Source organism: Hemicordylus capensis, chromosome 3, assembly GCF_027244095.1.
Source record: "Hemicordylus capensis ecotype Gifberg chromosome 3, rHemCap1.1.pri, whole genome shotgun sequence".
In the NCBI taxonomy this organism is placed as follows: domain Eukaryota; kingdom Metazoa; phylum Chordata; class Lepidosauria; order Squamata; family Cordylidae; genus Hemicordylus; species Hemicordylus capensis.
In genome coordinates, this window is record NC_069659.1 from 65,558,558 (window position 1) to 65,572,980 (window position 14,423).

General features: G+C 43.5%; 1 protein-coding gene across 5 annotated transcripts in view; it reads right to left on the reverse strand.

The window, feature by feature from the left end:
• Nucleotides 1-9,573, reverse strand: part of POU2F1 (POU class 2 homeobox 1) — a 212,784-nt gene extending 203,211 nt beyond the window's left edge. For all 5 annotated transcript variants that reach the window (XM_053307316.1, XM_053307311.1, XM_053307320.1 and 2 more), the window contains exon 1: nucleotides 9,456-9,573. In XM_053307316.1, the coding sequence (XP_053163291.1) occupies nucleotides 9,456-9,513 (58 nt within the window). In that variant the 5' untranslated portion in view covers nucleotides 9,514-9,573. The remainder of the gene's footprint in view (nucleotides 1-9,455) is intronic.
• Between the last annotated feature and the right edge of the window lie 4,850 nt (nucleotides 9,574-14,423).

Consider the following 14,423-nt stretch of genomic DNA (forward strand, 5'->3'; position numbering starts at 1 on the left):
AATGCTTGCTCAAAGTACAATTTAAAATGAGAGTATGGTTAACTAGGATGGAGTGGTACATTGCACAACCAAAGACTTGAGTTAGCCAGCTTCCAATACACATGTATCTTCAGGTTTGTCCCACACTATCCTTCCTACAGCCTGCAATTATATAGAGACCAGCTTTGAAGGACAACAGATTGCAGTCTCGGCTCCAATTTTTACTGGACCCAAGTTGGTTGCTGTTCAAAACCCGTCCCCCGCCCAACCTTCTAGCAAATGCCAACAATTTTTGTCTGTTTGGGCAGCAAAACGCTTATTGTTTTGGCAGCAAACGCACCTACAGGTGAAACTCGGAAAATTAGAATATCGTGCAAAAGTCCATTAATTTCAGTAATGCAAATTAAAAGGTGAAACTGATATATGAGACAAACGCATTACATGCAAAGCGAGATCAGTCAAGCCTTAATTTGTTATAATTGTGATGATCATGGCATACAGCTCATGAAAACCCCAAATCCACAATCTCAGAAAATTAGAATATTACATGGAACCAAGAAGACAAGGATTGAAGAATACAACAATATCGGACCTCTGAAAAGTATACAGTGTACTGTGCTTGATTGTCCAGCAAACTCGCCTGACCTGACCCCATAGAGAATCTATGGGGCATTGCCAAGAAAAGGATGAGAGACATGAGACCAAACAATGCAGAATTGCTGAAGGCCGCTAATGAAGCATCCTGGTCTTCCATAATACCTCATCAGTGCCACAGGCTGATAGCATCCATGCCACACCGCATTGAGGCAGTAATTGCTGCAAAAGGGGCCCAAACCAAGTACTGAATACATATGCATGCTTATACTTTTCAGAGGTCCGATATTGTTCTATTCTTCAATCCTTGTCTTCTTGGTTCCATGTAATATTCTAATTTTCTGGGATTGTGGATTTGGGGTTTTCATGAGCTGTACGCCATGATCATCACAATTATAACAAATTAAGGCTTGACTGATCTCGCTTTGCATGTAATGCATCTGTCTCATATATCAGTTTCACCTTTTAATTTGCATTACTGAAATTAATGAACTTTTGCACGATATTCTAATTTTCCGAGTTTCACCTGTATGGTCAGCAGGCCCCTCTCCCAGTGGAGTCTTGCCTCTGACCTCCAAAATGCAAGGATGGGAAAGGAAAATCTATTAAAGAGGGGGCAGGGAAGCACAGCCAACTACATAGATGATCCCACCCACTCTGCAGCTTTGAAGTTGGGAGGAAGGCTACAGCACAGTCGCCATGGCAAGCAAAACCATGGAACCCTGACTTCTAGTTGCTAGGACTAGCTCTTCAATGGATTCTCTGCAGAAGTTTGAAAAAAAGTGTAATTCTCTCTTCACTATGCTTATGGATGACTACAGATGAAATTGTCAAAACAACAGATGCTTCCTGCAGTCCACAGGGTGGTCTAATGGTTTCAGGGCGAGGTGTTTTGAGGGGGTGCTTTCCTTGAAAAGATAAAACAAAATTCTCAAGATTTTGCAAAACAACACTGTGAAAAAAGCTGGTGTGACAGAGCTTCCTCAACTGCAGATCACAGTCTCAAGCAGAGGCAAGTCCATTGGTTTTATTAGGACTCACTGGTGCTGTCCTGGCATATACAAAAAGTAGCAGTAGCCTAATGTTGCTGTAACTACACCAGTAAAATACTTCATCTCAGCTGCACTTGCACTGTGGGAGTAAACCATCACTGTATGTCTCTTTCAGGCACCAATTGCTAAGAGAGAGAAAATGAGACGGATCCAGAGGGATCCAAGGCAGTGCCACAAGTCAGATGGTATTATGTTGTTCTTCACATACAAGATGGGTTTGTGGTAGTCTTGAAGTTTCCAAGCATGAAAGGGCCAAGCTAACTCAGAAACAGCCAGATATCCCAGTACCATGAGAAACACAAACACACAAATAACCTGGGCTACCCACACCCCAGCAGCCAGATAGGCTGGCAGCAATTGAAACCATTGATGGACAGATACCTCCACCCTCTATAGCTATTTATGAGGTGTACTGTAGAAAGTGCCCCTACTTCAGGTTCAGCTGCATTTACACCATAGTGAAGTACTCTCTGGAGTCAGGATGTGAAATTCAGTACATGCACAAATCAATTCACGCTGAATCAGGGGTGATTTGCACATTCAACCTTGTTTCGAATCACCCATAAAATAAAGGGCCTGATTCAAAGTTGAATCAAATCAGCCCCAAGTCAACGCAAATCAATTTGAGTTGTGGGGGCTATTTTTTATCCATGTTTCTCCCTTGCTGGTTGGTTTTCTGGCACTGGCTTCCGATTAGCTTGAGATCTCCTTGCTTCTTGGTTGGCACTTCAAACCAATTGTTGGCATGGGCACTTGTGCCCCCATTGGCTGGGGGGAGCATCTTTGGAGGAAATTTCAAAATGTATTCAAAGGGATTGGGCGGCACAGAGAAAACCCTTGTGCCTCTCTTGGAGAATACATCTGGACAGGAGGAAGAAAGGTTTCATTTTGTGGTTTTCTTTCTCAGCACTGAGTATAATGCTGTGCTACCTATTCCTGCTATAACTATCTAGTTTTGATGGATCTCAGATTGACAAACTTGGGTGCCTGCCTGCCTGCCTTTCTTGAGTTGTGGTTTATTTTGTTTGTGAGAGAGTGTTGTGGCAAGAAATGGACAGTGAGTGTGTTTATGTTCTTGGTGATTGCTGGGATAAGCTCCATGTCTGGCCTTGAGACCAACTTATGCTTCACTCACTGCTCTGCAATCTGCATTGCAAGGTATACTCACTCAGTCAGAATGTGGCTGAAGAAATTGCTGTAATTGAGTTTATGGCCATGCTTGCTGCTAAGGGTGGTGATTTTTTTATATTTAAATTGAATTAAAGCACGATTCATAAAGAACCTAGGTCAAAAATATCATCACAAATATTAATCATAACTTCTAATTATATTCTATGAACATATTAACAGCTGTATTATGGGGATGAGAACAGACCTGACTTATTCTGCCAGTGGCGTACATGCAGCACACACACATATATACACTGTCAAGCCCTTGCCCACCACAAGTACAAAGACAAAGAACGTAAATGAATGAATAAGTAGAGAATTTGGGTCAGGGGAATAGAGTAGATCAGAGCAAAGAGGAGAAGTCTGGATATAAATGCATGTGATTGGGAGGGAATAGAAAGTGAAACCAAAAGTGAACATATTCACGCAGTCGAAATGTTTTCCGAGTGTATCCTCCTTTGTTGAAAAGAAACACCTATTATGGCAGCAGGCCATAAAAGACCTCATTTGGGAATATTTTAATGAAATCCCGGTACCTGCGGGGAAGAAAAGCATGCGTGCAAAATGCAAACAGTGCAACAACGAAATGCAAGACCTGGTTGCCTGGATAAAACAGCATTACAAGAAGTGTGTACCTATTATATAGTGTGTACCTACCTTCTAAAAATGAAACCTATATCTATCTCTGAATATGTATTGCTACATTACACAACAAGAATATACTTTTATAAAAAATGTTGATTAAATAGAATCTTCCTTACTAATTTAAGTTGTGATTTAAATCATTAAAATTGAGTCATCCTGTGAGGTGATTTAAATCAACCCAACTCTGCTCCTGTGGCAGCAGTCACAATGCTGGAAAGTAAGGACAGAGTCATAATTGTGTGCAAGAGAGCAACCTGTGCCAATGATGTTACTGCAGGGCAGGAACTGTGGCTGGCAGTGGATTCTGGATCTGTGATTCTTTTTTGGCCATCTTTGGACTGTGTTTGGCAAAATGTATTCTGTGTTGGGAGGGACTGTGTGTCCTTCTGTTCTGCAGTGTTTTTCAAGGCATGGTTGCAAAATGTGTGCACTCTGCTTGTTTCGCCTTGTTTGTGCTGCTGTTGCACATCCAAGAACACGGATTTGAAAATATGAAGTAGAGCAAGGAGGAGGTTTGGGGGCAAAAGAAGATGGGGCAGGGCAGCATCCACCAGAGGCTCTGACATGATAGGGGAAGAAGCTGGCACGCTCATACTCTTCCCTCCCTTGCAAGGATCTGATGGGGGGGGGTTGAAGACAGCTGAGAGCTTTGGGGGGTTGTTTTTAGTATTTATGCCGTTGTTTTGCTCAGGCCTTTTTGGCCCTTGGTCCTGTTCTTGCTCTTCTGTCATCTGCCATCATGAAGCGGAAAGGAGCGGGGGGGGGGGGGAGTAACCAGGTACAACACTTAGAGGCAGGAGCAGCCAGATGGCCCCTTGATCTGTTTCCATCGGATCAACCTTGAATTGGGTGCATGAGGATAATGCCTAATTTTCTGTCTGACAACTCTGCACAGCAAAAGTTCTAGCTTGTTATTTAAGGAGCTTTCCAAATTCTGGACATTTGCAATCTTAGTATCTGAATTTGGGGTGACTTGAAGGAAGGTTAGGCTGTTTCCAGAAGGAAGTGGAATATTCTGAAAGGCTTATAATGTTGTGAACTTAAATGTTTTTTGAAACGTGATTATGCTGTTGCACAATCATGTATTGATGGCGAAAGAGAGGCAAGCTTCAGAATCCCCCCCCACCCCTTTTGTATAATAAGGAAGATCTTAAAAACCCTAAATAATGCTTTATCTTGTCAGGACTGCACTATACATAGTGCTAAATGAGCATGTTTTCACCCGATCACTAGTATTTTTATTTAGAAGTCTCACTGACTTCAGTAGGGCTCTCTTCTGAGTAGACATACTTAGGACGGCAGCATTTTGTGTGTGCACTTTATTATGTGTACACAATAAAGTGGTACTTTACTGGATGCTGTATTTTGTTGTGATGTCTCTTGACCAGAGGTTAATTGTAGACTTAATTGTTGATGCTCCAAGAAGAACAAAATAGTCTCACTTCAGCCTTTTGGGTAGCATTTTCATTTTGCAGGGTTTGAATTGTGTTGCTCTTATTGCCTACAGCAACTCCAAGCTGTCAGAATTTGCATATGTAGATAGTACAGTGGCCTAATACATGTGGAATCAGGAAGGCCCCACTCTGAATGCATGTGTGCAGGGGCATAATTACCATTAGGCAAGGGGAGGCGGCTGCCTGGGGGCCCCCACGCCTCGAGGGGCCCCCCAGAGGCAAGTCACATGACTATATATTGTGAGAAGTGTGTGTGTGTGTGTGTGTGTGTGTGTGTGTGTGTGTGTGTGTGTATCAGTGAGGGGCCCATTTTAAAATTTTGTCTCTGGGCCCACTCCAGCCTTGTTACGCCCCTGCATGTGTGTGCACACTGCCTTGATACTGCTGCCCAGAACAAAACTCATTCCACACAATTAGAGGGAACACTGCCCATAACCATTACATAATGAAAGTTGGAAAATGATTAGAGTAGGATAGTCCAGCTTCACTCCAGTTTTAAAAACTACTGGTCTGAATTCTCACGTTTACCTTGGAATGACAAGTAAATTGTACAACTCATGCACCAGTTCTATCTTACACATGTTGTTCATCTTCAGGATAGGCATTCACATTCTTTAAAATTAATATAGGAACTCAGAAGCCATTTTAAGAGCCAATGGTGTGCAGTTTTATTGAGAATACATTACAGTAGCAAGCAGATCTTTTCCAGTCAGCAAAGTAAAGTGTGCTGTCAAGTCGATTTCGACTCCTGGCGCCCACAGAGCCCTGTGGTTTTCTTTGATAGTATACAGGAAGGGTTTACCATTGTCTCCTCCAGCACAGTATAAGATGATGCCTTTCAGCATCTTCCTATATTGCTGCTGCCAGAAACAGTACCAGAGGGGATTTGAACCAGCAACCTTTTGCTTGTGAGTCAAGTATTTTCCCTGCTGCGCCACTTACAGCAAAGCACAACCAACAAATTTCATTGCTAATAGCACAAGTCGTATTAAGAGCCCTGTCAATTTCAAAGCCATGGTAACTCAGCAGCAGAAGACATTTTTTAAAATATAAAGTTTGAGTTTAAAAGAAGGAGAGATTACAATAGCAAACAATGTTCTCTGAAAAGGCTACAAGGGAAAGGACAGAATAATAAATGTATTACCTTAGATTGAGGGAGAAACTAACTGGTTGTGATTTTGTGGGGTTTTTTTGCACAAATCACGTATATGTAATGCAGCACAACTCTCCTAACTAAGCACAAGCACCATTTTAAAGTGATTCTCTTATATTTAGCATTTATGATAAGCAGGGAAACATCCCTCAAGTGATTGTTGCTGGTGTCTACCTTATGTTTCTTTTTAGAATGAGACACCTTTTGAGACAGAGGATCATTTTACTTATTTTTGTGTAAACCAATTGAGAACTTCTGCTGAAAAGCTATTTATAAATATCCGAAGTAGTAGTTGTAGAACTTCAGTTAAGCCAAATACCAGGTTCAATGGTTGATGAGAAATGAACTTCCATCTTGCTTAGGAAAAACACCCTGGTAGAATTACATTAGTCTGTGCTTCATTCCAGATAAGTTATGGTAATAGACTTCCTCCGTGGCCTCCACATGTTCAAAGTGTTATTGATAAAAGTTATGCAAAACCATGGGCACAACACTATCAGATTTGTTTACAAAAATGGAAAAGCTAGAATGTTGAGTATATAAACCTTCCTAACACCACAAAAGCAGCATCTAACACTCCATCCTTTACAAATTATTACATTGTCAGTTACAATGAAATTTTGTCTGCAAGATACAATATACATTTTTATTAGCCAGAATAAAATATCTACAGCAACAGCAGCGGTTAAATTGCAGCTATAAAGGAAATTGTCCTCAGATAAATGGTTTCCCTATGAGAAGGCTTTACCACTACACGCAATACCATCAATACATCAAATTAACAGCACCTTGTCCTCTGGCCAGTGACGACATCAGCTTGACCACATCTTGTGAAGTAGGTGCAGGAACATACGTTTTAGAGGCAGAAAATCACATTACATTTTAGCCCAGCCAACCTCATGCTATTAGTATATGAAAGGGACAACTGAATCCTCTGCTTAAAGCTTACACAGTCCACTCCTGTGGTGTTACAGTTTTGAATTTTCTGGGACCAGAATGGGACATAATAAGGCCAATTACTTTAAAATCAAAATATTTTAAATGAAATGTATAAGAGTACTGGTTGTTCTTGTATATGCACTTCATAGTCATGCTTCAAGGACTCTTTAATATTAATCAGGCAGAGATACTGTAAAATACCCTGCTGTCAGGTTCTTTTCCTGCACAGATTGAAGAGAATGGTCACTAATGAGAACAACATAAATCTGTCAAGTGTGCAAACCGTATATTAAAAAAAGCCACCTTAAAAAAATAAAATTAAGAACTACCATGGCTTACTAGATACATGCCCTATTAAAACATAATTTGCTCCCCAGAAAGCCCCAAGTGTTTTTAATTGCATCAGTTATGATAAACTTAGTTATAATAAAATTTCATCAGTTATGATAAACTTTCATCAGTTATGATAACCTTTTTCTATTTTCTACATTTTTACTACACTTAATAGTTTTCAGTTTCAACACACATCCATTAGCTTCTAAGGAAAAGCAATACAAATATACAGCAAAGCTGTCCACATCATTCACATGCTAAATATCAAGATGAAAATTCATTTTGATATCATCCCTGGGCACTACACAAAATTTGAAACATGGATTGTCTTGTCTAAAGTATCATCCATTCCATCACTGCTTCACAATACATGCTGTATTTAACACACTGGAAGAAACCATCATTAATTTAAGTGTACTGTAGATTTCACTGCCTCCCACAAATGTAAGCTAAAACTGTGCTTTCTTCAATTTTAAAAAAAAGTCAATCAGGACAAAGGGAGAAGAAAGGCCCCCCACATACTGATCTAGAAGGAGTGGCTACTAGAAAGCCCTGTTGTTACTATAAATTAAAAATAAGCCTCTTATTTGAGGCATATGAGAGAAAGAAAAGAAAAGCTGTGAGCAGATCTGATGATTCTCATGCCCCAGGAGGGTTTTGTTTTTGCTGTCGGGGCTGGGAGGGGGGCATTTTGGTTATTAGTAAATAAATCAAGCAGCAGAGTGTGAGGCCTAAGCGCCTGCCAAAGGAGTCTGGGCCTAGCTTTCCTCCCTCCTCTACATACAGCCTGGGTTTGATCTCTGGGCCCCAGTTCGTTGCCAAGAAAATGTAAAAAGGCAAGAGAGCGAGAAAGAAGAATCATATTGAACCACAAAAGCACATGGGGCGAATGTAAAATATAAACACGGCATTGGGCTCTGAGTGGCTGTTATTAAAGGCCTGAATTACTAAACATGAGAGGCGGGGAAAACCGGGCGGCCATTTCAATAATATAAACCTCCCCGAATTAGACATTATTCAAATGAGCGAAAGAAGGAGACTAAGAGGCGGTTGGCGGGAGGGGGGGGGGAGAGCCTTAGAAAGCAAGAAAGCAGCCACTCTCCGCTCGCGGCCAACCTGCCACCCCCGCACCCTGACCCTGTCGCCCAGTAGATGGGGAAGGGGGACAAGGCATTGTTAAGCGGCCTCTCCCTGCGCCACCGCCACCCCCCACCCCGACCCGGCACAGACCATTCAAAGAAACCTCCAAGTCCTCCTCCATCTAGCAGAGGGGAAGATTTGGCAGGGCAGCCCAAGACCTCTGGGCGCCGGACAATCCCGCCCCCCCCCACACCCCTCAGAGATCTCCTATAGGGCACCCCACATCTTCCAAGAGAAGGAACTAACACACACACACACATATACGCCGCAGAAGACGCTTTGGAGAGGGCAGATCCGTCTAGGTCAGCCTGCGCCCCCATCCCTTCCCTTAGGCCACACGTCGCCACCGGAGCGCAGCGCCAAACACCCGTTGGCGCGCAGGCCTAGGTCTCTGGGGAAATAACGCGGCCCTGGGGGGGAGGAGGCGGGGGTGGGGGGTGGGGGCTGGAATGCAAGGCAGTCGCCGAGGCACCCCGCTCTCCCCACACGCAGCCATCCTCTCCGTCCACCCCTCCATACAATGCGGCACCAGAGGGGCCGGGGGGTGCGGCTACACCCGGGGGCCGGAGGACGAGAGGACCCGCGCGCCCGCCACCCGGCCCTTCTCCCCCCAGCCCAACCCCGGTCGTTGGTGCCGCCGCCCCCCCCCCCTTCTGCGCCGGGGTCGTTGCCGCGGCTCTCTCCTATGAATATGTAAAACGGCTTCATGGGGGCGACGACGGCGCTCGGCCTAGCTGCCCGAGCGGGGCTCGGAGGGCGAGGGTGGGGGGTGCTCCCCGCTGCCCCCCGGCTCCCCTCCCCCGTGCCCGCGCGCGTGTGTGTTTCTGTGTTGCCTCTCGCTTTCCCCCGCACGGCGGCTACCCCCCAGCTCCCTCCTGTGCCGTTAATTATAATAATCCTGAGTACTAATAAATTATGCTAAGCGGGGAAGGCGGGCGGCGGGGGGGGCGCGTGTGCGAGTATGAATATGAATATGTAAAATGCAGTAATGATTACCTGCCGCCACCGCCGCCGCCGAATTCTCATCTTGACTCGTAGCTCCTCCGTCCGCCATTTTGAATATTTTAATCAAAATCGGCCGCCCGATAAGCCCTCCCTTGCTCGCCTGCTCCTCGGCGGACCCCCTCCCCGCTCGCCGGCTTGTGCGCAGGCGCCAGTTCAGAGGCTCACTCCCTCTCCCTTATAACCTTACGGGGCCGGTGCGCATGAGCGCCTTCCCCGTCCTCCCCTCTCTGATCTCGAGACGTCCGCTATGAGAGCAAGAGAGCGGGGAGGGACACGGAATCGCCTTGGGTGCCGGCTGCAGGCAGTTGCAACGACCTCCCCTTCTTCGTGGTTTTGGGGCTCAAGCAAGCAACAGGGACAGAGAAGACGAACAGACTGCACAGTTAGAGCCTCTCTCCCCAAACGGTTTACCTAAACGGCAGCTGTGGACTGCCCGTATGAATCAGGGTCGCCTACTTGCCAGGCCACCAGTCTGCACAATCTGTACATCCCTTTCTTCCTTGAGCCTGCTGCACACGTTCCTCTCTTGTAAAAAGAACGGATGCGAAACTTTGGGAAGCTCTTGAGTTAAGGAATATGGTTTATTAACAGAAACACTTTGCTTCTAAAATACACGCACGTCGCCATCCCGTGAGTGGAAGAAGTACACCGGTGCCTTTCTCTCGTGCTTTTCCCTTATGCTATAAGCTGCACGATCCTATGCATGCTTGCTCAGTCGTGCGTGCGTTTATTATTATTTTACATTTTATATCCCGCTCTTCCTCCAAGGAAGCCCAGAGTAGTGTACTACATACTTAGGATTCTCTTCACAACAACCCTGTGAAGTAGGTTTAGGTTTGCAGCCGTTCAGTGGGGCTTACTCTCGAGTCAGAATGCTTATTTAATTTGCTGATGTATTTAACTAATTAGTTTCCAAATTCTGTATCCCGCCTTTCAAACCATAGAGATCCACAAGGGGGCTAGCCACAAGATAAAACCACATGAAAAGCAAAACAATCGGACAGAGCTTTAAAACGTACGACCCAAAGGCTGTCAACAAAAACCACCATTGAGCGTGCACGCTAGTTATCAGTCACCCCAAATATCCTCTGAAAATGCAATTATTTTACTTGCCACCAAAGCAATGATGAGCAAAACAACAATAGGCTGGCAGTACATGTGATTAGAAAGGGGGCACAGTCTCAGCATGCCCCCTTTCTGATCACACGTACTACCAGCCCATAATGTCTGAATAAGGCTACTGCATACACTGCTGCAATATCTTTCTATCTATCTATCTATCTATCTATCTATCTACATACCACCTGGTATATACATCTCTAGGTGGTATACACAATTTGAAACACAACAAATGTAAAACATAGTAAACACACTGAAAAGAAATGCACAGAAGAAGAAAAACAATCTCATGAGATAAACACAAACAGTTCAAAATTAATTTCATTTAAAAGCCTGAGAAAACAGATGCGTCTTGAGGGTTTTGCTAAAAGCAAACAGAGAAGGAGATGCTCTATTTTAAGAGGGAGCATATTCCAAAGCCCTGGAACAGCCACAGAGGTCAGTTCCCGAGTCAACACCAAATGAGCTGATGGCAACCATACAAGACCTCCCCAGGGGCTTTTATGCATAGCAGGTTTTACCTCGAGTTTACGGGGAGGCTTTACTGTGAACTTGAAGTTTTCCCCAAAACCTGACACAAATAGTGGATTTTTTTTACTCCTGATATAAATCAGGTTATAGTTTAATGCACAGTGAAAAACCCAAAATTGTGTGTGAACTGCTCCCCGATAACTCGCAGGGGCTTCTAGGTAAATTTAGCTGATATGTGAACACCCCCCCTCCATTCCGGAGGAGCTGTGAGTTAAAGGACTTCAAAAGCCCAGTGTGAAAAGCTTCCAGATAAACTTAATAGGCGACAGGGTTCATGACAGAGAAGGCACATTCTTAGGTATCATGGACCTAAGCTGTTGAGGGCTTTATTTTTCTTAATTTATTTATCATATTTTTATACCGCCTGATATGTACATCTCTAGGCGGTGTACAAAATTTAAAACAATATTTTAAAATCAATTAAAAATCAATTTTACAGATTAAAATACACTAAACAATAAAAACTATAACAAAACAATTATTAAAACAAATTATAAAAAATTAATTCTAATTAAAAATCTGTGAGAACAGGTGAGTCTTGAGGTTCTTCCTTAAAACAAACAGAGAAAGAGATACTCTTATTGCAGCAGGGAGCATATTCCAAAGACCTGGAGCAGCCACAAAGAAAGCCCGGTCCCAGGTGGCCACCAAACAAGCTGGTGGCAACTGTAACTGGACCTCTCCAGAAGATCATAACAGGCGGCAGGGTTCGTGACAAAGGATGAGCTCTCTTAAATACCCTGGACACAAGCTTTTAAGGGCTTTATAGGTAATAACCAGAACTTCATATTTCACCCGAAAACATATTGGCAACCAGTGCAGTTCCTTTAAAACCAGTGTTATGTGGTCCTTTTCTATTGTCCCAGAGACCAATCTGGCTGCCGCATTCTGTACCAATTGTGATTTCTGGACTACGTACAAAGGCCGCCCTACGTAGAGTGCATTACAGTAGCCAAGCCTGGAGGTTAACACTGTTTTAAGGTCATTTACCTCCAGAAATGGACGTAGCTGACATATTAGCCGAAGCTGATAAAAAGCACTCCTGGCCATTGCCTCAACCTGAAAAACCAGGGAGAGCTTTGGGTCCAGGAGTACTCCCAAGCTACATAACTGATCTTTCATGGGGAGGGTAACCCCATCCAGAACAGGCAGACCTAAACCATCTCTCAAGTCGCGACCCCTGCCATAGTCAGTACCTCTGTCTTATTTGGATTCAACTTCAGTTTTTTATCCCTCATCCAGTCCATTACCGCCTCCAGGCAGGCATTTAGAGAAGATATGCCATTTCCTGATGAGGCTGATATGGAGAAATAGATCTGGGTGTCATCAACATATTGATAACACCAAGCACCAAACCTCTTGATAATCTCTCCCAGAGGTTTCACATAGATGTTAAAAAGCATTGGAGACAGTATGGAGCCTTGTGGAACTCCACACTTCAGTTCTTATTTTGTAGAACAGTCTCCAAGTGACATCATCTGGAATCTACCAGAGAGGAAGGAACAGAACCACTGTGAAACAGTGCCACCCAACCCCACCTGCCTTAGGTGGTCCAGAAGAATACCATGGTCGATTGTATTGAAAGCCACAGAGAGATCCAAAAGGAAGAGCAGTGTCACACTCCCTCTGTCGATAGCCAGTTGGAGATCATCCATCAGGCTGACCAAGACAGTCTCAACCCCATAGCCAACACAGAAGCCATTTTGAAATGGGTCTAGATAATCTGCATCATCCAAAACTGCCTGGAGCTGAAAGGCTACCACCCGCTTAATCACTTTGCCCAACCATGGAAGATTGGAAACAGGTCTATAATTAGCCATCTCCAAGAGATCCAATAATGGTTTCATCAAATAAGGTTTAATCATAGCCTCCTTAAGACAAGGAGGCATCCTGCCTTCCCTCAGAGAAGCATTTATAAAATTTACCAGACCCTCTCTGATAATATGATTACCAGATGAGAGAAGCTGCCAAGTTGGTTTTATAGGTAATAACCAACACTGTATTTCGCTCAGAAACATATTGGCAGCCAGTGCAGTTCTTTTAAAATAAGTGTTATATGGTCCCTTCGGGTTGTCCCAGAGACCAATCTGGCTGCTGAATTCTGTACCAAATGTAGTTTCTGGTTGAGGTACAAAGGAAGCCCTATGTAGAGTGCATTACAGTAGTCAAGCTTGAAGGTGACCATCATATACACCACTGTTTTAAGGTCATTTACCTCCAGAAATGGACCTAGCTGACATATCAGCCGAAGGTGATAAAAAGCACTTCAGCCTAAGAAACCTGAGAGATCGTTGGCTCCTGGAGCACTCCCAAGCTACGTACATTGTGACATATATATGTATTCCCATATATATGCATACGTATATATATGGGAATACATATACATACATTATATGTATTTAATATATTTTATACCTACTTTCAGTATAATACTGTCAAAATGACTTACATCATATTTTAAAACCAGTGATAATTAAAGCATGTGAAACAATGGGGTTGTTGTAGGCCATTGTCATCCACCTTCAATCCTCTTCCCGAGTTCCTGTTTGTAATAAGGAGATGATAATTACTTTGTTTACTTTATTTTTTAAATGGACTTGTTTTATGTATGTTTTATGCATACATTTTGTATATCCTGGAGGTCTCAGGGAAAAGGCTGTATATAAATGCAAAAAATTTACGCCTATGCGAAACATTTTGACGATGAAATGTTTTGGCTCAAAATAGGTTGTTCCGAGTGTTCCAAGCTTGAAACAAAACAACCTTTTAAAAAAAGGCCCATTTCAAGCTTGGAACAAAACAACCCCGTTGGAATTCAAAATGTTTCGAGCACCATTTTGAAGGCCTGTTTTTCTGGCACTGGCTTGCGATTGGCTTGCAATTTTCTTGCTTCTTGGTTGACTTGTTATCATACAAATCAAGTGTTGTCATGGGCAACTGTGCCCCCATTGGTTGGGGGAGGAAGGAAGCACACAAAAGGGGGGGGGGAGTTCAAAATGTATTCAAAGGGACTGGGAGGCAGAGAGAGCCCTTATATTGTGCCTCTCTTGAAGAGGATACATCAGGAGGGGAGAAAGGAATCAAGCAAGGTTTAATTTTGTGGTTTTCTCAGTACCCAGTAAAATATGCTATGCTATTGTTGCTATAACTATCTGGTTTCTCTATTTGCATATGAATGCCTTTGTTTGCTAGAGAAGGCTGCTGTGTTTTGACTTGCAGTTTGGGAATTTTCCTGTCCCCTTTTTAAGTTAAAGTTTCTCAGACTTAGATGCATAACTATAATAGGGCAAGGGGAGACAGTTGTCTGGG